This window comes from Acomys russatus, chromosome X, assembly GCF_903995435.1.
Source record: "Acomys russatus chromosome X, mAcoRus1.1, whole genome shotgun sequence".
Lineage (NCBI taxonomy): Eukaryota > Metazoa > Chordata > Mammalia > Rodentia > Muridae > Acomys > Acomys russatus.
Window position 1 is genome coordinate 93,437,772 of NC_067169.1, and position 22,358 is coordinate 93,460,129.

The following is a 22,358-nucleotide window of genomic DNA, read 5'->3' on the forward strand; positions in this document are numbered from 1 at the left end:
GACTGCAGGTGTGAACCACTACAATCCATCTTCATTTTGGTTCTTATGGTAAAAGAATGGTGAGCCATAATCTGACCCTCTCTCTTCTTAGTCAAAGCCTCTACTTGTCTATTGCAGGCAGAAATTAGTATCATTTATCCCCTTTCAAAATTCCCAAGAACTTAATTCAGTAACAAATGTGTAATTTCTTAAAACCAACAGTTATTTAATAAAGTTAACCTTATTTGGCTTGGGGCTGGCTAGGTTGTAGCTCAATGGTAGAATACAAACACAGCATGCCTGAGGCCCTTCATTTGGTCCCCAGTACCACAAATAAGCCAGTACATGAATAAATAAATGTAGTTTCATACTTCAGTGAAGTCAAAATTTATTGACAGCAGTACAAAACAAGCTAAGACTGAAAGCTGCCACTTAACAGGAACAGATATTGGTGTAGTTTCCTTCCAGGGTATGCACTCAAATTACCAGACCTAAGATTAAATAAAGACTAGATTGTCAGTAACTAACCAAGGACTACATTTTACCTATTAATAGGAAAAAAGGCTAAAGGCAAAACGAGATGTTTACAAATACTTTTTGATGCTAAGATCACAGAAGGAAACAAAATAAGCTATAATTACAAAAACTTCAGACATAGGATATAGATGTAACATGACTATTTAAATCTTTTCCATCAGCCATAATTTGCTCTATCTTCCATTCTACTTGTGCTATAATTACATGCTTGTTGCTTCTATACTACAGAGTCAACAGTCAACACCAACAATGCAAAACAGATCCCAACAAGACTTAGTGTGCTTCTGCTCGACTCAAACTAAGACACTCCAAGCCAGGGTTAAGAACACCTATTGATTGTAGGCCCTGCTCTTTTTTGCTTGTGGCATAAGATGTTAAGTTCTTGCTCCCATCTTGTTCTAAGACATTAAAATTAACTTGTGGAAACTGCAAAAAAGAATGAAATTGTACTTCCAATTCCGAGCCTGCAATCTTATCCCTGCCTAGACACACTCCTCTGCAGTGCATCCCACCAGCACAGCGACTCCCTTTCTTCTCTGTTCCTTTGCCCTGAAGGCACTTCTGGATAGCATAAACGTGCTCTTTGGCTGCCTGGATAGTCAGGACACCTATCACCACTTGGACTTCTCACTCCTCTCCTCCTTCTTTTCTATGGCTAATACCACTTTCCTGCTTTTTGTCTGGTGAATCCCCAGGTTTGGTGTTGTCATCGGGAGCACAGAGTCGATTTCGGCTTCGAGCTCCTGGTTGGTAAAGCTGCATTGCGGGACGATCCTAAAAAATTAAAAAAAAAAAAAAAAAAAAAAAAAATTCATATTACAGCACCAGTGCTCTGCTTTAACATGGGGGATTCTAGAGCCCTAAATTATGCACTCATATATCCCTAAACTAAGTCATACCAGAGCAAAGACCTGAATTTGTGCTAGCGGGATAATCCTAAAACAAAACAAAACATTCATGTTACAACACCATTGCTCTGCTTTAACAGGCAGGCCTTGAACTTATTAATCTATCTTCTAGGGGCTGGAGAGATGGCTCAGTGGTTAAGAGGGCCGCCTGCTCTTCCAAAGGTCCTGAGTTCAATTCCCAGCAACCACATGGTGGCTCACAACCATCTGTAATGTGATATGGCGCCCTCTTCTGGCATCCAGGCATACATGCAAATAGAACACTCATACCTAATATATATTCCCCCAGCTGAGCCTTCCCAGTAGCTGGGATTACAGGCCTTTGCCATCAGCCACAGCTGCTGTCACTATTTTGAGACAGGGTCTCTCAATGTAGCTGTAGATGTTCTAGAATTTTCTGTCTCTGCCTCTTGAGTGCTAGGATAAAAGGTGTCAAAACAGCCTGGCGCCTTTAATCCCAGCACTCTGGGAAGTAGAGGCAGGCAGATCTCTGTGAGTTTGAAGCCAGCCTGGTCTACAAAGCAAGTCCAGAACAGCCAAGGCTACACAGAAAAACCCTGTCTCAAAAAACCAAAACAAGACAAAAGGGCATACCATGCCCAACCTATAGTCATTTAAGAATTACTTTACAAGCCGGGCGTGGTGGTGCACACCTATAATCCCAGCACTCAGGAGGCAGAGGCAGGTGGATCGCTGAATTTAAGGCCAGCCTGGTCTACAAAGCAGGTCCAGAACAGCCAAGGCTACACTGAGAAACCCTGTGTCGAAAAACCAAAAAAATTAAAAATTTAAAAAAATTACATGTCTATGGTAATATATCTTGAGAAATCTATTACCTAATATTTTACTAAATCTTTTGAGAATTTCATACACACATAAAATGTTATTTGCCTAGTTTTTAAAACCATCTCAAGATTATGTAATTAGCTCTATTTTTTTTTTTTCTTTTTTGAGACAGAGTTTCTGTGTGTAGCTCTGGCTGTCCTAGAACTCACTTTGTAGACCAGGCTGGCCTTGAACTAATGCCTGCCTCTGCTTCCTGAGTGCTTGGATTAAAGGTGTGTCACCACACCTGCTTTCTAATTTTTTCTTAATCTTAGAAACTACAACAAGGGCTGAACTGTAGCTCAGTAACGGAGTGGTTGTCTAATACAATCAAAGCTAGGGGTTAGATTACTGGCCCTAGGGGGAAAATCACTGGAGAAACTACAATTACATACCTGTCGCTCTCCACCAGTATATTACATGTTTTGGTGGGAGGGGAAGAACAGAGCCTAAGGTAGCCCAGGCTGACCTTCAACGTGAAATCCTCCTATCTCAAACTTCTGACTGCTGGGGTTACAGACATGAGCCACCATGTCCCATGTAATAAATTAACTGTAAACATCCAAAACTAAGCCAGACGGTGGTGGTGCACGCCTTTAATCCCAGCACTCAGGAGGCAGAGGCAGGCGGATCTCTCTGAGTTTGAGGCCAGCCTAGTGTACAGAGTGAGTTCAAGAACAGCCAGGGCTACACAGAGAAACCCTGTCTCGAAAAACCAAAAATAAATAATAAATAATCCAAAACTACACAAAAAGATGTTTAGGTTTGGCTGGGGATTTAGCTTAGTGGTAAAATTCTTGCCTAACAAAGTCTTGGGTTTGATCCCTAGCAAAAGAAAATGGAAATTAATTTAGGATGAAAACGTTGGCCAGTGAGATGGCTAAAAGAGTGAGACCAAAAGGAGAAAGGAAAGAGCCAATTCCTGCAATATGTCTTCTGACCTCCACTTGCATACATGCTTGCACACACACACACACACACACACACACACACACACACACACACACACACACACTGAATTTAAAAACAAAAAGCATGGAAACTTCTCTGAAATTATAAGGTTAGATCCTATGTAAATTACCACAAACTTGCTTAAATGAAGTCTCACTGTATTGTCTAGGCTGATCTTGAACTCCTAAGCTCTCATGATCTTCTTGCCTTAGCCTCCGCAATAGAAGTTTGTTATTATACCTGGCTAAAAACATGTGCTCAAATTTAGGTACAACCTAGCACCCTAGAAGGTGGCACTTTAAAAGCATATTCCTCAGTAATCCAATAAATTACAGACTTGTTTAATTCAAGTCCTATGTTTGCTTTATGACCATATGGCCCTAGAAAATTTGTAAGCCATTTTAAGAATTTAGCAAGTGGTGGGCTGGGGATATGGCTCATTTGATACAGTACTTGCCTAGCATGTTCAATCCCGAGCACTACATAATCTGTGCATAGTGACACAAGCACATAATTCTAATGCTAGAGGTAGAAGTGGGAGGATCAGAAGTTCAAGGACATCCTCAGGTACATACTGAGTTTGGGGCCAGCCTGAGATACAAACAAAACAGTAAGAAAACCAAAACCACAAAAACAATAATATATTTATGATTTACCAAAAAAGGGTTGGGGGTGTATGGCTCAATAGAATACCTGATTTGCACGCACAAAGCTTACTCAGGGATAAGGAGCTCCCTATCCCCCCTCCTCCCGCAAAGAGAATTCAACAACGAATTATAGGCCTACCTTACCTGATCTATGACAACTAAGCCGAAGGTGTTATTCTTCTTTTGTATGTGGTCCTGGAGATTGAACACAGGGCCTGCTACATGCCAGGCAAGTACCCCAACACAACTTATGTCCCCATCCCTAAACCACCTTTTCTAATTGAACAACTAAAACAAAACATTTTTCTGTTTTCACAAGATGAAATGTTTAAAATACCTGAGACCCCTGTGTAATATTTAAAGATATGGGTAATGGGGCTTCTGGTGTGCAAAGACACGATGAATTTAAAATCTAGAATGAAGTGCTGTTCATAGCAAGTTAGAATGCAATGAAGATGTCTAAGTCAGGAACTGTGGCTCACATCTGCAATGCTAGCAGTTGAGAGGCTGGGACGGGAGGATTGCCTTGAGTTCAATTATGTAGCAAAACCGTATCTCAAAAACCAAGGGAAGGGTGAAAGATTAATAATAACTTAGTTATTAACTGAGTTAATAACTACTTGCTTAGCATGTACAAGGTTCTTGGTTTGAGCCCGAGCAATGTATAAGCTGAGGGCATGGCAGTATATCCCTGTAATCCCAGCACTCAGACGTGGAAGCAGGAGGATCAAAAATTCAGTTATCCTCAGTTACATAGTAATTCTGAGATCAGCCTGGACTATTTGAGACCATGTCACAAACAAACAACAAACCAAGGGAGAAAGTATAAATAATAAATAGAGATTTCTAAGCCCATGAATTTGTAAGGATTAAAAGCACAACAATAACTCCTAGACACTGCTGGGACATCAATGTTTATCTTCCTTTTCTTGCATAAAATACATTTCAGGCTAATGGTATTAATAGCTAGTTTCCCCTCTGAAACAAGATTTCACTATATAGCCCAGGATGGTCTCAAACATAAACCCCTCCTGCTTCAGCCTCCTGAGGGCTAGAATTACAAGCATGTACCACTGTACCTGGCCTTTTTGACTTTTTAATGATTTTTATGTACACATACATAGACAGATATACATGAGCATCTGGAGGTCAGAGAAAAACCTGCAGGAGTTGGTTCTTTCCTTCTACCATGTGAGTCCCAGGGATTGAACTCTGGTTGTCTAGCTTGGCAGCGAGCACTTTACCCATTAAGCCACCTTACTGGCCCCTTGTCAACCTTTTATCTTTCTTTTTTGTTTGTTTGTTTGTTTGTTTTGTTTTGTTTTTGTTTTTTGAGACAGGGTTGCTCTATGTAGTTTTGGCTGTCCTGGACTCACCTTGTAGATTAGGCTTGCCTCGAATTCAGAGATTCCCCTGCTTCTGCCTCCCGAGTGCTGGAATTACAGGTGTGTGCCACCATGCCTGGCTCAACGTTTTATCTTTTTAAAAATATTTTTAAAATATTTATTTATTATGTATACAGTGTTCTGCCTGTATGTACACCTGCAGGCCAGAAGAGAGCACCAGATCTCATTATAGATGGGTGTGAACCACCATGTGATTGCTGGGAATTGAACTCAGGACCTCTGGAAGAGCAGCCAGTGCTCTTAACCTCTGAGCCATGTCTCCAGCCCCCAGACCTTTTATCTTGAAAAGCTTTAAATCTGTTGAAATGTTTTATAAAATAGTCTTATGAATACCCACATATCCTCCTACTAGCATTCACCAAATGGTAACATTTTGTCACATTTGCCTTTTGTCATTTATTTATTTATTTTTTGGTTCTTTGAGACAGGGTTTCTGTGTAGCCTTGGCTGTCCTAGACTTGCTTTGTAGACCAGGCTGGCCTCGAACTTACAGGGAATCCATCCGCTTCTGCTTCCTGAGTGCTGAGATTAACGGTGTGTGCCACGAAGCCCAGCGCCTTTTCTGTCTTTAATGTACGAGTACACATTTTTCCACACATTTTCTTATAGAATCATTTAAGAAACTATAGACAAGATTGTTGATTCCTAACTATTTCAATATTTCAGCTTGTATCTCCGAGAATAAGGGCAGTTGCTATTGATCAATCATGACATCTTTTTCTAAGGGGGTCTATTAAGAAAAAGATTTAAACATAGATTTGAGCATATATGTTAAGAAATGGGGAGACATAAGCAAGGCACAGTGGTGCGCACCTGTGATTGGGGAGATAGAAAGGAGGATCAGGAGCTCAAGGCCAGCATGGGCTACAGAGACCTTGTAGACAGACAAAACTGGAAAAAAGAGGAGCTGGGGAGATGGCTCTGCAGTTAAAGAGCACAGGCTTCTCTTTCAGAGGATTTGGGATCTGTTTGCAGTACCCACATGGTGGCTCACAACTATATGCAACTCCAGTTCCATGGTATCTGATGCCCTTTTCTGGCCTTCTCAGTCACTATACACAGGATGTAGAGACATTCATGCAGGCAAAACCATCATACACATCACCATAAATATTAATAATAGTGTGAAAATAAGGGAGAGAAGGAGGGGAAGAGAGACATGCAGGACAAGTAAGTAGTACACATGCTCCAGTGGGCACAGGCGTCCCAAGATCTACCCAACCATAACATCCTACAACAGTGGAGACCCGAACTCAGCACAGGTGTATGCTGTGAAATCCTAAGAAACACTGAGAAATACTCCCCAACCCCAAGCTTATTTTTATACCATCCATCCCTGTTTTCTTACAGAGTTTAGCTGTTGTGACAGAGAATGTATAGTTCATACAGCCTAATGTATTTACCAGCTGGTCTTTTCCAGAAAAAAAAAAAAAAAAAAAAAGAGTTTGTTGATTTCCAGCCTAAATTTAACTATTAATTGCATTTTAAAATTGTTTCATTATAAACTTAAAAAAAAGATTTATTTATTTATTTATTATGTATGCAGTGCTCTGCCTGCATGTACACCTGCAAGCCAGAAGAGAGCATCATATCACATTATAGATGGCTGTGAGCCACCATGTGGTTGCTGGGAATTGAACTCGGGACCTCTGGAGGAGCAGACAGTGTGCTTAACCTCTGAGCCATCTCTCCAGCCCTCATTATTATAAACTTTTAATACTAGAGATTGAACATATGGTTTTAATCCTAGCACTTGATTGGCTTAAGCAAGATTGCCATGAGCTCAGGGCCAGCCTAGGTTACACAGGAAGATTCTGTGTCCTTATAAGTCAACTAAGGCAACAAAAATAGGGTCCCCAGGTGCCATATTCTTCCTGAGAAGAAGAAGGAAGCACAACATCAGTTAGGAATAGTCTTGTCCAAGACTGAGCGTGAGTATATTCAAAGTCTCTAGATCAGAACACACTAGGTGGTTTTTTGTTGTCATTGTTTTTTGAGACAGTCTCACTATGTAGCCTTAGCTGACTTGGAGCTCAGTGTTCAGACCAGGCTGCTCTCAAATTTGTAAAAATCTGGCTGCCTTGCAGAGAGATACACCTGCTTCTGCCTCCTGAGTTCTGGGATTGCAGGTGTGTGCCACCATGTTCAGCCTTTTTATAAGATTTTTATTCTTTTTAACTGTGTGTGGGGTTGTATGTGTGCACGCGTGCACAGTTGCCCATAGATGCTGGAGTTATGACATGTCTGTGAGCTGCCTGACATGAGGAATTAAACTCCAGGACTCTGGAAAAGCAATATTCATTCTTAACTACTAAGCCACATCTCCAGTTGTTTTTATTGATCCAGGGTCTCTCTACATAGCCCTGGTTGTCCTACACTGACCTATAAAGACCGGGTTGCTCTTGAACTCATAGAGATCCTCCTGCATCTGCCTCTCAAGTGCTAGGATTAAAGGTGTGCACCACCATGCCTGGCTTGTTTTTCTTCCCATCCCCAACAGGATTTCTTCACATAGCCTTGGCTGTCCTGGAACTCACTCTGTAGACCAGGCTGGCCTTGTACTCAAGGGGATCCACCTTCCTCTGCCTTCCCAAGCACTGGGACTAAAGGTGTGCTCAGGACAACAGTTGTATGCAATATATTCATACTCCCTGCCCCCCCTCTTTTTTTTTGCTGTGCTGGGATTGAAACTAGAGCCTCATGCAGACTAGGCAAGCACTCTTAACCACTGAGAAATACTCCCCAACCCCAAGCTTATTTTTATACCATCCATCCCTGTTTTCTTACAGAGTTTAGCTGTTGTGACAGAGAATGTATAGTTCATACAGCCTAATGTATTTACCAGCTGGTCTTTTCCAGAAAAAAAAAAAAAGAGTTTGTTGATTTCCAGCCTAAATTTAACTATTAATTTCATTTTAAAATTGTTTCATTATAAACTTTTAATAGTAGAGACTGAACATATGATTTCATTCATGCTGCTGTCTATCATAGTACTGGCATTTAATTACCAACTGTAAAAGATACATAGAATATATGTTCAATGAGATGAAAAATTTTAAATTTGCCCATCTGCATCTGAGAAGATCTACAGGACAAACTGGTTTCTGCAATAAACAATTAAATGTCGGAAAACAAAAGGGAACTTGCTTAGATCAAAAGAGATTTTAACCACATAGAATTTATGAACCTTGCTTCTAGCCCTTACTTAAAAAGACATGAATGCAACTTGGAAACTCTGAATATGAATTAATAGGATATTAAGAAGTTACTGCAAGGTGTGGTGGCACATGTCTTTAATCCCAGCACTTGGGAGGCAGAGGCAGGCAGATCTCTGAGTTCGAGGCCAGCCTGGTCTACAAAGAGTTCCAGAACAGCCAGGACCATTACACAGAGAAACCTTGTCTTGAAAAAACAAAACTAAACAACAACAAAAAGAAATTACTTTTGGAGTTGGGCATGGTGATGCACGCCTTTAATCCTAGCACCTGGGAGGCAGAGGCAAGCCAATCTCTGAGAGTTTGAGGCCAACCTAGCCCACAAAGTGAGCTCCAGGACAGTCAAGGCTACACAGTGAAACCCTATTTTGAGAACAAAAAACAAAAAGAAAAGAGAAAGAAATTACCATTGCGCTGATTAGATAGATGGTAAGGACACTTACTTGACAACCTGAGTTCAATCACAAATCGTCCTCTGACTGTCACACATGCACTGGGACATATGTGCACTTTCACACACTCATGTACACACACACATACACAAAGCAAATAAATGAATAAATGTAGAAAAAAAGAAAAAATTGCACAATAGGGGCTGGGGATGAAGTTCACTGGCAGAAAGCTCACAAGGATTCAGTGCCTAGTGGGGGTGGGGAAAACACACATTCCTTTCCATTTATACTTGTAATAATGGAAAAAAGCCTCATCAAAACAGTGAACTTTAATAAATATGCAGCAGCACCTTGTTCCTTATGCGGTCTCTCTTAACCACTTCCTCTTTTTTTTCAACCTTTTCTGGGGCGCATATTGACTCTGTAGTCTCACTCTTCTTTCCTTTATCTCGAAGTGCCTCTTTCTCTCTCTTCATTTCCTCTTCCTTTCGTTTAAAAGCCTTCTCCTTCTCATAGCGCTCTTTCTGCTGCTGCCTTCGGCGTTCTTCTTCTTGCCGCTTCAGCCTCTCTCTTTCTCGGAAAATGCGTTCCTGATCTCTTTCGTAATCCCGGTCCCTCTCTCTGTAATCTCTGACACTGTCATCATCAGGCCTGCATGAAAAATAAGCAAGAGGGCTGGAGATACAGCTCAATTGACAGAGTGCTTTGCCTAATGATGCATGAAGTACCTGGGGCCAAGTCCTAGCACAACCAGCTGGCCTCAAATACTGGAGATCCTGTCTGAAAAACAAAACAAGACAAAACAGAACAGAACAAAAGGCAAGCCTGAATCTTCAACATCCTGCAATTGCAAATGTAAGGACACCGTGATTCTAAGCTGGCCATCCTAATGAGGGTGTACTTATACAGCTGAGGAAAAAGTAGTAGCATTTTAGAAAATAAGAAAAAATGTAAGTCAGGGATGGAGGGCTGGCTCATCAGTTAAGAGCCTATTGCTTTTGCAGAAAACCCAAGTTTGGTTCCCAGCATCCACAACGGGTGGTTCACAACCACCTACATCTCTAGCTACAGGGGGCTCTGACACCTTTGGCCTTAGTGGGCACTTGTAATCATGTACACATGGTACACACAGGACACACTCTAATAGCATATACATTTTAAATATTTATTTTATGTATATAAGGGCTCTATCTGCTTGTAGAGTGCTCTGTGTGTACATCTACATACCAGAAGAGAGCATCAGATCCCAGTATCGATGGTAGCAAGCCATCATGTGGTTGCTGGGAATTGAACTCAGGACCTCTGGAAAAGCAGTCAGTGCTCTTAACCACTAAGACAACTCTCCAGCCCCATATAAATAAATATTTAGAGAGAGAGAGAGAGAGAGAGAGAGAGAGAAGAAAAACAAAGGTCATTCACCTAGATGGAGACACTAGACTATTTGAAACCTTTCCTTCTCCCTCTACCCCATATAAAGCAATTTTTTGGCCAAGAGCTTACTATGTCATCTAGGCTGGCCTTGAAACTAGCAATCCTCCTATCTCATCTTCCTGAGTGTTACTACAGGTGTATATGGCACTCAAACAAGCAAATAATTTAACTCCATGCAAGTCCAGGACATGACGTCTACACTAGTGGCTAGTGATGAAAGATGTCTAAGAGCTCTCACTGCTCACTGACCTCCTTGGCTTTTCATCCTTCAGTTCGACATCAGAACGCTTGGGCAGAGTACAACTTTGCCCAGTGGCTCTTTCTTCATTCAGATTCTCTTTGTCCAGTTTCTTGACTTTGTCTCTTTTATCAAGTTCTTTTTCATCTCCTTTTTCTGGTTTCCTGAGCAGCTTTTAAAAAGAAAATGTTTGTTTTGTTTTTTTTTTTAAATTCTGGTGACTGGGGCACTGCCTTCTGATTCTATCAAAAAACCCCACAGTAATATTATAAATTTAGACTGCAGAAGGCCCCTTATCTCTGCCATTAGTCTCAAACTCCCAGTGAACAGCTACTGCACAACAGTGAGTTACTAAAAGGAAGTTACTAATGTGAAAGTGCCATTCTCCCCACAGGAAGTAGTTTCATCATCCTGTGCCAATGGGATCAAGACTCCTTTGGTTTTAAATGGGTCAACTGCTTTTGAAGGAGTTTTGAGACAAGTTCTCACTACGTAGCCCAGGCTAGCCAGGAAATTACAATCTGCCTACATCTGTCTCCCTAGTGTGGTTAAAAGTGTGTACCACCATACCCGGCTACAGGTCAAACTTTTAAGTGAGTCAATATAATTTTTGTTTTTGTTTTTCTTATGTATATACTTGGAATACATAACCAAAGGAGAGATCCATTGTGGGGATGATTCTGCCTTAAGCCTGAGAATAACATATTTATGATGGTATAATCACATTAACATTAGCGATAAATAGCAAGCACTACTTGACACTGGATTTTTGAAATCCAAGAGAACAGAATACAATACAACAGAAAGTTGAGATTCCATCTCAACTCACTGCCACATATGACACTCTGACATCATTGCTTTAAAGAGGTAGCTTGGATACTTCTGCTAGGTGTAGGATAGGCAGAGATTCTTAGGCAACAAACAAAATATCATAGTAACTGCATCATAAGAGGTTCATCTCAGGGAGAGAGCATCATGCAAGTCACCAAGCAAAAGGCAAAGGAACCACAGACTTAAGCATGAGCTACTTCAGCACACACAGCAACTACAAATGGGAATCCAAAATTGACGCAAAAAAGGCTCCAAAATAAAATGAGGGCAGATGTGCAGGTTTCATTTAAGCATTCTCATTTCTCTAATGAACATCTATCTACCTGTGTTAGATGCCAAGGTGTTCATTACTCTAATAAGAACATAAGAGAAGCTCTCTAGCATGGCTGGCTCTACCTTCTGTCTTACTCATCATGAGGACTAGCAAGTCAAATCACTGGTGGCATGGTGGACAGAGAGTCAGCTGGAAGGAACTGAGGTGGAAGCTTTCCCTGCATCAGCAATGATGACCCCAAAAGACACTCAGGAAACCCGGCCCCTCAAACTGCTGTTTTTCCAGAAAAGTATAAGGCGACCATGCCATCATATCTGCGAGATGCTGTCAGAGTTTCCGAAGGTCTAGCTGCAAGTACTTCTCTGGGATGTTACCTGGAGCAAGGGCTGCCCAAGCCATGCCCTTGGGAAGGAAGCAGCAAGGCTGAGATCTTTCTACAAGTTTTCCTCTTCCTATATGCAACACAGCAATAAGCGTCTGCTGCTCAGATTCCTAGATGCAAGAAGGTAACTCAGGAATCACGTGAGAAGGGAAAGCACTTAAGGCAGGTTATTTGTCAATATTCTTGTCCCGTAGCAGCCAGTTAGCAGAGGCATATAAGAAGATGAGAAGGCGCTATATAGCCCGACTTTCCTCTGAACCTATATTGCTGAGGCTTCTGGGTACCAGCAGAACATCAAGGTGTCACTTGGGCTCCCTCTATTTTATTCTATCCTCCTATTTTATTGAGGTAGGTTCTGGAACTGCAGGCTGGGTTGGCTTCAAACTAAACCCTCCTGCCATGATGAGTCACCATGCATGGGTTTGGGTTTCCTTTTAAAGAGAGATGTTAAACAGATCAGATTTCACAAAGACCCAAGTCAGTCTGAAGGGGTTTCAACACGTAACACTACAACCACCACCAAAAGTTCTTATTAGCTAAGACCTGAGTGTATGACATGATACTAGGTGCTCTGTATCATGTACTTGATCCTTACATTTTTCTGATTCACAGCTTGTAACAGAAACCTGTGTACCTGAAGACAGTGGAAAACAAACAGATGAGGCAACTTCATGTATCATTTATGAAAGAAAAGCTGATCAAACCCCAAATTCATGCAAGCCAGACCAAAGTCCTCATTTACTAGGAACTGAGAGACTAGTAACCCACACAGCAAACATTATTAGTGACTTAAAACAGGTCTGCAATGAAGGATGATAGCATTGGGTAATCTATAGAACCCCTCTAAGTCATCTTAAGCTTAAAACTTAATACTATTTGTGTGACAGGAAATCTTTTTATTTCTATAGCCTCCCCTCCCAAAAGTGCAAAAACAAACCAAAACTCACAACAACACAAAGCTCATGCATAAATAGATACATGCAATTTTCAGGTGCATGCAGTCAGTTTCTATCATTTTCGTACCTTAATCTTTGGTTCATCCTTTATTTTTTCCCTTTCTGGAACTCTCTCTATCTTCTTTAGCTTTTCTATATCTTTCCTTTTACGTTTCTCCTCTTCTTTCCACTTTCTTCTCTCTTCTTCTCTTTGTCTTTTCCGTTCTATTTCTCGCCTCCTCCTTTCTTCTCTCTTTTCTTCTCTCATTCTCTAGAAATACCAGCACAACCCTTCCAATTACAAAGGTAACCAAACTCCCAACTAATCCCAAAGGCATTTTGGGTGCCTGTTAACCTGATTTCTTTCCTGCTTACAATGCCCTTACTACCCATTCCCCCAAGACTCAAGGCCAGAACCTACTCAAACCCCCTTCCTTTGTGCATTCCCTGATGCTTTCATGGGATCCAGAGTGCCTTTGGGATAGCAGAACTCGCTCCAGGTCTGTAGGGTAAATCCTAAGGCCCACATCCTCCATGAATAAAATGACCAAGAAAAAAAAAAAAAACCTAGATTTTTAGGGGCTAACTGTGGGAAAATAGCTATTTTTCCTGTAGGACCCCAAGGCTCTCAAATGTTTATTTACTATGAACTAATTAAGAATCAAGAGAACTACCAAAATGAACTCTCACCTGCTTGTTCTTCAGGAAGCTCAAAAGTGGGGTTGTCCTTTTAGCTATAAAGCATAAGCAGATTATTAATAATGCTTGTCAACCCTGGGAAGTATTCTGCTCTTAGTCATTCCCTGCTACCCACTCAAGATGAGGAAATTACACCCTTTACAAAATCTACAACTGGCTGGGCATGGTGGTGTATGCCTTTAATCCCAGCACTCAGGAGACAGAGGCAGGCAGATCACTGTGAGTTCAAGTCTAGCCTGGTCTACAAAGTGAGTCCAGAACAGCCAAGGCTACACAGAGAAACCCTGTCTCAAAAAACAAACACAAAACAAACCCAAAACTAAAAACAAAATCTACAACTGCTAGGGTGTTGTGGCGCACACCAGCAATCCCAGTACTCAGGGAGGCAGAGGCAAGCAGATCTCTGTGAGTTCAAGTCTAGCCTGGTGTACAAAGTGAGTCCAGGACAATCAAGACTACACAGAGAAACCCTGTCTCAAAATAGTTTGTTCAACTGGATAGAAACTGTGGGGACAGGTTTGTGCTACAAACATCCAATTATTCTGATACCCTATTTCTAACTCTAGGAATTTATTCTAAGGAAGCTACCAGAAATGAGCTAATTCTACATATTCATTAAAAGAAATCAAGTTTTAAAAATGTATTTAAGGGGGCTGGAGAGACAGATCAGTGGTTAAGAGCAAGTACTGCTATTGCAGAGGACCGGAGTTCAATTCTCAGTACCCACATTGGGTAGCTCAATCACTCTAAAGCCTTTGGCCTCCTCAGGCATCTGCACTCATGTGTATATACTCTCTTCCCACACACATAAACACCAGCAAGACACATAATGGCACACTAGGGAGACAGAGGCAGGCAGATCTGAGTTCGAGGTCAGCCTGGTCTACATAGTGAGTTCTGGGACATAGAGACTACATAAAGAAACGTTATCTCAAAACAATAAACAAACAAGCAAACAAAATAATAAAAATGAATTTTAAAAAAGGAATTTTAGTTCATTTTCCAACATGTTGAACAATATTAGCCTTGATGACATCTTTTTGAGCACATTTAAAAAAAAAATTTTTTTTTTTGGTTTGCTTAGAAATAGGGTCTAATATGGCTCAAGCTGGTCTGAACTCACTATGTAACCAAAGATAGTCTTAACTTCTGATCTTCCTGCCTATATCGCCCCAGTGCTGGAACTGTAAGAGTACACCAGCATTACTGTCTTTTGGTTTGGTTTGGTTTTTCCTCACTAAATTGCCCAATTAGCCATAAGCAAACTGTAGCCCAGGCAGGCCTTAACTTTCCATCCTCTTGCCTTAGCTTCCTGAGTAGGTAGCTTTATGGAACAAATTTGTGGGATAAATTCCTAGAGTGGAAATCTTGGGTCAAACACTATGTCACTTGTTAGAATTGGTTGCTTGGAACCAACATCTAAGCTGAAATTTCTCAGAGTCTCAATTTTATAGTAATGAACTTCAGGTTTGTTTGTTTTAGATTACTAGGTCAATTTTTAGGAATAAGAACTTAATGCTAAGAGAGATCGATTGTTCTTCATTGGCTACGCAGCCCATAACAAATTTTATTTCTTTTTTAAAAGATTATTTATTTATTTATTTATTGTATGAGTGCCCTATCTGCATGTACACCTGCATGCCAGAAGAGGGTGTGAGATCCCATTATAGATGGTTATGAGTGGGAATTGAACTCAGGACCTCTGGAAGAATAGACAATGATCTTAACCACTGAGCCATCTCTCCAGCCCCCATAACAAGCTTTAAACTTTGGCTGTAACACTAAGGAAGCCACTAGATCCTTGTTTCATGGGTGCAGTGTCCCAATACTTCCTGTGAGGCAGGTATTTATTGCATGCATTCAAGCTGAAGCAGTCTCAGGGAATGCCTTCAACATCATACATTACATCTGCCAAATCAAGCAGGCGGAGACAGACTTAGGTAGTCTGATAAAAAAGCCATTTGCTAAAAATTCTTTTCCTACTTACCTATTAATTCTCGATTTTTGGCTTCTATTTCCTCCAGCAATGTCTCTGGAGTAGATGTCATTTTCTCATTATCGGTGGCATAACTCTCCAAAAATTTTCTGTATTCTGGATCTAAATAATCATTTAAAGAACCAGAAAGTTATAATTGAGAAACTCGTGGCCTTCAGTTGTGCATCAACTCCAGAAAACTCTCTTTGGTTTGTCTATCTGCGACTGATTCTAGCGATAAAGGGCACCCAGATTAACATGTTCAAGAATGATACTTTCCTTTATTCATGCTTTTTTTATTTTAAATTTAAATAACAAATAAAATAAAAATTCTAAGTTAAGAAAAGAAACAACAAAAAAGGAACTGTTACTTAGGACAGATATTTATTTTAGAAGGATATTTTTCTACTATATGGAAGATTTTAAAAATTAAAACAAAAACAAAAAAAGAACACCCACACAAGATAGATTACTAGGGCTTAACTTGCTACTTACTCTTTGGAGCTCAAATTACTGATACCTACCATGGGAGTCTGGTTTAACAGAGGAATCAGGAAAAATGAGAGACCACATTAGAACACATTAACAAGAGGTGTGGCACTGCTCCAGGCCCAGGGTTGCAGCTCAGTTTGATTTTTATTTTTTGGAGACAAGAGTTTTAACAGCCAGGCTGACCTCAAACTCACAGAGAGCCTCTGTCTCCCCAGTGCTTGAGATTAAAGATGTGTGCCACCACACCCCTTTGCAGCTCAGTTTGAGAGTATTTACTTGGCACAGGTGGGACACTAGGTTTGAGCCCCAGAGTCTCAGGAGAAAAAAATCCACGGTTCCTACAAATCCAGAACCACACTTTTAGGAGAAATGGGAATTATAGAGTATTAGTTAATAGCATGTAAGCAATTTGTGCATGGGCACAGGCCACTTTAGGAAAATTCAACATAGGAATTTGGAGAGTTTGGTGATTCTTGGAGTTCTTTCCTAGATATCTCTGTCCTAAGAAAGGAAAATAATTACACCTGAGTCATTCTATTATTTGGTATTCTATACTTAAGATCTGTAATATCAAAAAAGAGCTGTAACAAATGACAGAAATTCAACAAGGTAATTCTAAAAGATCAATCTGACATAAATATTGGGGCTGGTGGTTGGATAGATGGCTGAGTGGTTAAGAACACTGGCTATCAGCACTTAGGAGGTAGAGGCAGGTGGATCGCTGTGAGTTCGAGGCCAGCCTGGTCTACAAAGCAAGTCCAGGACAGCCAAGGCTACACAGAGAAACCCTGTCTCAAAAAAAAAAAAAAACCCAAAAACCAAACAACAACAAAAAAAAAAAAAAAAAAAAAAAAAAAAAAAGAAAAGAAAAAAGAAAGAAAGAAAGAAAAGAAAAAAGAAAGAAAGAAAGAAAGTAAAAAAAAAAAAAACAAAAAAACAAAAAACACACTGGCTGCTCTTTCAGAGGCCCTAGGTTTGATTCCCACAACTCAATGGTGGCTCACAATATTCTGTCACTCCAATTTTAAAGGATTTAGCACCCTCTCCTAGCCTCTGGAGGGACCACCTATACATGTGGGGGCATAAATATACATGCAGGCAAAACATCTATACACATAAAAAGTAAAATACTGGTGCTAAAGCCTTACCCAATACAATAAGAGCCATACAGTGGTTATCTAACATGTTACCAAAAACTCAAAATCTGGAGTTGGTTTTGCCTTACATGGAAATTATTTCAGTTTTCCATTCCTATATTTCTGTTTAGCCTAAGAACTCCTTGTACTGTTGCCTACATATTCTAAGTTTAGGAGACTAGACTGACAATATCAGTTGCTTTACATGAAGTACTTGGAGATAAATAAGAGTTTTTTCCCCTTGGGGGAGGGGGTGTGTTTCCAGATAGCTCAGAGGGTAAAGATATTTGCTGCCAAATCTGAAGACCCGAGTTCAATCCCCAAGACCCACATGGTAAAAGGAGAGAACCAACTCCTACAATCTCCCCTCTGACCTCTACACTTGTGTACCCCCCACCCCCAGTATACACAGTACAGTTTTTTTTTAAGCTTTTGGGGTAGAGAGTTGGCTAAGTAATTAAGAACACTGACTGCTCTTGGAGCTGGCTTTAATTCTTAGCACCTACACAGTGGCTCATAATTGCCTATAATTCGAGTTCCAGGGGACCCAATGTCCTCTTCTGGCTTCTTTTCACCAGACACACAAGTGGTATACAGACATATGTAAGCAAAATACCCACATATATAAAATAAAAGTAAATAAATCTCAAAAAATTTACAAAGTTTTCTACCATAGGCAAACCTTGTTTTAGAAAGATAACTGAAACTAAAAGTTAAATCACAGCAACAGTAGGAAGCTGCCAGGAGTAGCTATTACTGCTTAAAAACTGATTCTCCTTACCATTTCCTAATCAGCAGACTGATTTACTGCTCAGTGATAGAGGAATGAAATGCTACTAGCCAAAAGAAAAGGGAAATACTGTGGAAAACCCACACCCACTCTGACAACTCAGCAAAGCTTCTATAGGCATAACACTTCTCATTCAATTTATTCGTGTGTTTTCTAGTTTAACATACTGGAGTCTAACTCACAAAAGCATTATGCAAAAGAATTTTTTAAAAATCCAACAATAGCAGTATATAACTGGTGCTATACTGTACCATCTTCGATAGTCCCAACTTTTGTATCTCTTTTCCTAATCTTCTTTTTTGCAGCTTTTTGAAAAGGTGCAAATTCTACTATAGCATGATATTCCTGACCTGTTTGGGAAAACAAAAACAAATGTCATTCTTGCTTTAAGAAAGATGTTAAAAGTGGGCACAAGCAAATCAACCTACTGTTTTCTAGACCTACTTAGATGACAGTCATTTGAATAGTTTCCCAAAGGCAAACACCCTTACTAGATTAACACAATTATAGAATTGGCACTGATAACATAATTAAAAATATGACAGCAAGTATGTATCTATAGTCTCAACTACTGGGAAAACTGAGGCAAAGATTGCTTGAGCCCAAGAATTTCAGGCCATCTTGGGTAATACACAAAATCCTATTTCAATCAACAACAAGAACAAAAGGAGATATGGCAGAGAACCCTAGTCCTCTGTAAGAGCACAATAAATGTAATTTAAATTTTAAAAAAAAACCACAAAAGGCTGGTGAGAAGGCTCAATGGGTAAACTTGTCACCAAGGGTGATAACCCAAGTTAATTCCCAGGACCCCCATGGTAGGAGAGACAGAACACATGTGCCATAGCCTGAAGACACAGGCTATGTCTTAAACAAATACATGTAATAAAAGTAAGAAAATTATACATTGATAAGGCCTATCACTTATATCAGATGTAAAAGATAAAGAAATGAAAATATTGTACAACTTGAACCCCTGAGCTAAGTGGGAAATCACTGCTGTCTACTAGAATAAAAATGGTAGTCAAGAAAAAAAAATAGCTAGTTTGGGAAAATTGATAAAGTGAGGCATGGGTGAGAATGTAGCAGAGAGTGAAAGGCCCTTATTTTATCCTAAGTACACACAAGTAGGACAGACACAGTTGTCAAGCCTTCCGCTTTTATTGACATATACCGTAACAAGGATTTAATATTTGCAGACTTGACATAATTGAGGAAATAAAACTAGCCAAAACCCAGGTCACTTGTCTATGATTATAAAACCAAATGAAAGATGGCAAATGGATACATTCTGGTAAACATTGCAAGCAGCAAATAGCAAATAAAAAATAAAAATAAAAAGGCATGGTGTCCCAGGCCTTTAATCCCAGATCTTGACAGGTGGATCGCTGTGCGTTCAAGGTCAGTCTAGTCTACAAAGTGAGTCCAGGAATGTTAGAGTGATACAGAGAAACTCTGTCTCAAAAAATCAAAAAGTGAGTTGAGAGTTAAGTCAGAAATTTGTAATTGTTAAAATTTGATGCGTTAGTTATATACAGCATTGTAAGAAAGATAAACAATATTCTTTTTCTGTTCTTTTTAGTTTTTCCAGACAGGGTTTCTCTGTGTAGCCCTGACTGTCCTGGAATCACTAGACCAGGCTGGCCTCAAACTCACAGAAATCTGCCTGCCTCTGCCTCCCAATGTGCTGGGATTAAATCCCAGCCTGATAAGTGAGGACTATTAATATAAATGATATTGATTCAGATCTTTGAAGCATAAAGTTAATATTTAAATTAAGTTTAAAGTGTTACATAGGGGGCTGGAGAGATGGCTCAGTGGTTAAGAGAACTGACTATACTTCTAGAGGTCCTGAGTTCAATTCCCCTCAATCACATGGTGGCCGACAACCATCTATAATAATCTGATGCCCTCTTCTGGCCTGCAGGAGTACATGCAGGCAGAGCACTGTATACAGAATACTAAATAAATTTTTTTTAAAAGATTTAAAAAAGTGTTACATAGGGAGAAATAGTGGCAATTTTATTCACTGGGTCAAACCAAAGAAAAAATAAGTTAATAAAAACATCTCAGGGTTATAAAAATTCTCTAAGTGTTACACATTTTATGTTAAAGGAGTTTAGAAAGAAGTACCTGCTTGGCATTGTTTTGTATACCCTCTCTCCCCTCCCCCAGCATCTCTCTTTCCAGACTGGTCGCAAACTTTCAGTCATTCTCCTGCCTCTGCCTTGAGAGCTCTGATTACAGGCATGTATCAAAAATGGCTGAACACATTCTTGAAATGTAAAAATAGCAAACTTCTAGACCTTATAAAGACTCACCTTTATTGTCAAGGAATACGTAGCCATCAAATCGGTCTCTGAATAAAAGAATGTCTTCTTGGTTTTTAAAGTTGATATATGCTCTGGCATACATATGAGGATACAGACTGTGGAGGGGAAAGCATTGATGTGAATATGGTTGCAGGTGTCTGGATGAATTGCAGACATGTACATACATATTAAAGAAACTAACTAGCTCAAAAAAACGAAAAGGAGGATAAAAAGGACAAGACTATTTTTCCACCCCGTTTTTATTTTTATTTTTTTTACCTAGTATCATTAGAAAAAAACTCAAAATAATCATGCTCAGGCATAGGTTGAAGATGTTCCTGAAGCTGCTCCTTGGTCAAAGTGGGAGGTAATCTTCGAATTACCACCTTAGGAAACGAATGAGGAAAGTAAAATCAGTACACATCAACTTTCTGGCAAACCCGAATCACGGCTCCTGATGATCGGCTTTACAATACAGAAGCGCTTATAAAAATACGGCATCTTCTGCAGCCCAAAGCGCAGAATTAGTCAAAGGTAGTGATAACGCGGGTTTATGCAAACTCTGACGCAAGAACAATCTCACGTTCTGCTCTTAATCAGCAACCCTGCAGTTTAAAGCCCATTCTTGTCCGGATCTATCGGTAAACAGGTCGACGAATCCGGGTCTATCGTGGAAGTCATGAAACCTTCTCTCTCACATGTCTAACATTCGCTAAATGAACCCCCTTTTTTCCATTCTGCTTAACACAAGCAAAACATTTATTTACCCTTCGCCCTTCTGCCCCTCCAGGTCATCAGTCCCTTAAAATGCCCCCCCAATCCTCCTCCATTAACACTTACACCACAATTACTCACACCCCTCGCCCCTGGTGTCGCAAGGACTATGTAGCAATTCAAGCCGATTAGAGCTCCCCTATCTTTACTGCCGCTCCCCTCTTCCGTGACCACCCACAGCCGCAACTCTGCCCTAAACCTTTCTTGTCTGAGAACCCTCCTTCTCCCTCATCCTCTTCCCCGCCCCCCGCTCCTCCCCCTCCCCGCCCCCCACCTCGGGGGCTTGAGGAGAACCTGCTAATCCCATTTCCACCAGTGCGTGAGAAAGAGCGAAGCAATTTTCATTCAGCTAGAAACTGACTAGAAACCTGGAAGAGGAAGAGAGCAGCCCCGTTCCGAGCCACCCTCCCCGCTCGGTGTACACGTCCCGCCCTCTCCTGGGCCAGTAGCCCATTGGCACCTTGCTCAAAGCTTCTTTCTTCTCCCGGTTGCGATCTTGCCGATCTTCTCCCTTGGCGCCTTCAGCAGTAGCTCCAGCGCAGCTGCCTGTGGCACCCTGAGGCGTTAACAGCGTCACTCGCTTCTCCTTAGGCCTGTGATCTTTCTCTTCCTTCATGGCCACGGTTCCTCTCCTCAGAGCCGTGGCTCAGCAGCTATGCCGCTATGCCGGGCACCAACGACTCGCGGGCAGAACCCAGAGGAGCTCCGCCCCCCTAACAAATGCCCCTAGTAATAAGCGAAGCTCCACGTTCCATTGGGCTCTCCGAGATCTCGCGAGAGTTCAAAGGCACCCAGCTTCGCTCCGAGTTAAGGTTTTAACACCTGGTCTTTATTTCCCGCCCGCCTAGTCCCTGGGCTGTCCAATCCCCAAGCGGCCCAGATTCCCTCAGGGCCCGCCCCTTTGCGCGTCATTAGCAACTTCGCCATCTTGTCTAGAAATTACTCGTTGCTGGACTACAACTCCCTGCATGCAAAGCGGTTAGCTACCCGCTTAGGTTTAGAAATGTGGGAATCATACATCTGTCTCATAAAGATTTTAAGTATGTGTGATCGTTTAATCTTAAAAGTTTAGCTTTTCTTCTCCCGCCGGCCCGGTGGCGCACGCTTTTAATCCCAGCACCCGGGAGGCGAAGCAGGTGGATCGCTGTGAGTTCGAGCCTGGTCTACAAAGCTAGTCCAGAACAGCCAGGCTACACAGAGAAACCCTGTCTCGAAAAACCATGTGCCGG

The 22,358-nt window shown here is 40.9% G+C and overlaps 1 protein-coding gene across 4 annotated transcripts; it reads right to left on the bottom strand.

Moving 5' to 3' along the window:
* Window positions 1–138: 138 nt before the first annotated feature.
* Upf3b (UPF3B regulator of nonsense mediated mRNA decay) lies at window positions 139–21,843 on the bottom strand. Of its 4 annotated transcripts, none has more exons than XM_051140850.1 (11): window positions 21,590–21,842; window positions 20,635–20,741; window positions 20,365–20,471; window positions 18,295–18,393; window positions 15,638–15,748; window positions 13,642–13,685; window positions 13,040–13,222; window positions 12,612–12,650; window positions 10,541–10,701; window positions 9,211–9,511; window positions 139–1,290 (listed from the first exon to the last, which is right to left on the bottom strand). In XM_051140850.1, exons 1-11 carry the CDS (start codon window positions 21,743–21,745, stop codon window positions 1,144–1,146), a joined length of 1,455 nt encoding a protein of 484 aa, XP_050996807.1. In that variant the 5' UTR covers window positions 21,746–21,842; the 3' UTR covers window positions 139–1,143. The 4 variants fall into 4 exon arrangements, with proteins under 4 accessions (XP_050996807.1, XP_050996808.1, XP_050996809.1 ...); XM_051140853.1 differs by lacking the exon at window positions 139–1,290 and adding an exon at window positions 9,589–9,640 and having other exon boundaries at window positions 9,363–9,511; window positions 21,590–21,843; XM_051140851.1 differs by lacking the exon at window positions 12,612–12,650 and having other exon boundaries at window positions 21,590–21,840.
* Between the last annotated feature and the right edge of the window lie 515 nt (window positions 21,844–22,358).

Bases quoted from the DNA above. Each gene is read 5' to 3' on its own strand.
- Upf3b (XM_051140850.1), bottom strand. From the start codon at position 21,745: ATGAAGGAAGAGAAAGATCACAGGCCTAAGGAGAAGCGAGTGACGCTG. The intron at 15,749-18,294 runs GTACAGTATAGC...ATGATTATTTAG, and splicing joins AGTTGGGACTATCGAAGATG to ATCCAGAATACAGAAAATTT. The intron at 12,651-13,039 runs GTACGAAAATGA...CACTGTCTTCAG, and splicing joins AGGATGAACCAAAGATTAAG to GTACACAGGTTTCTGTTACA.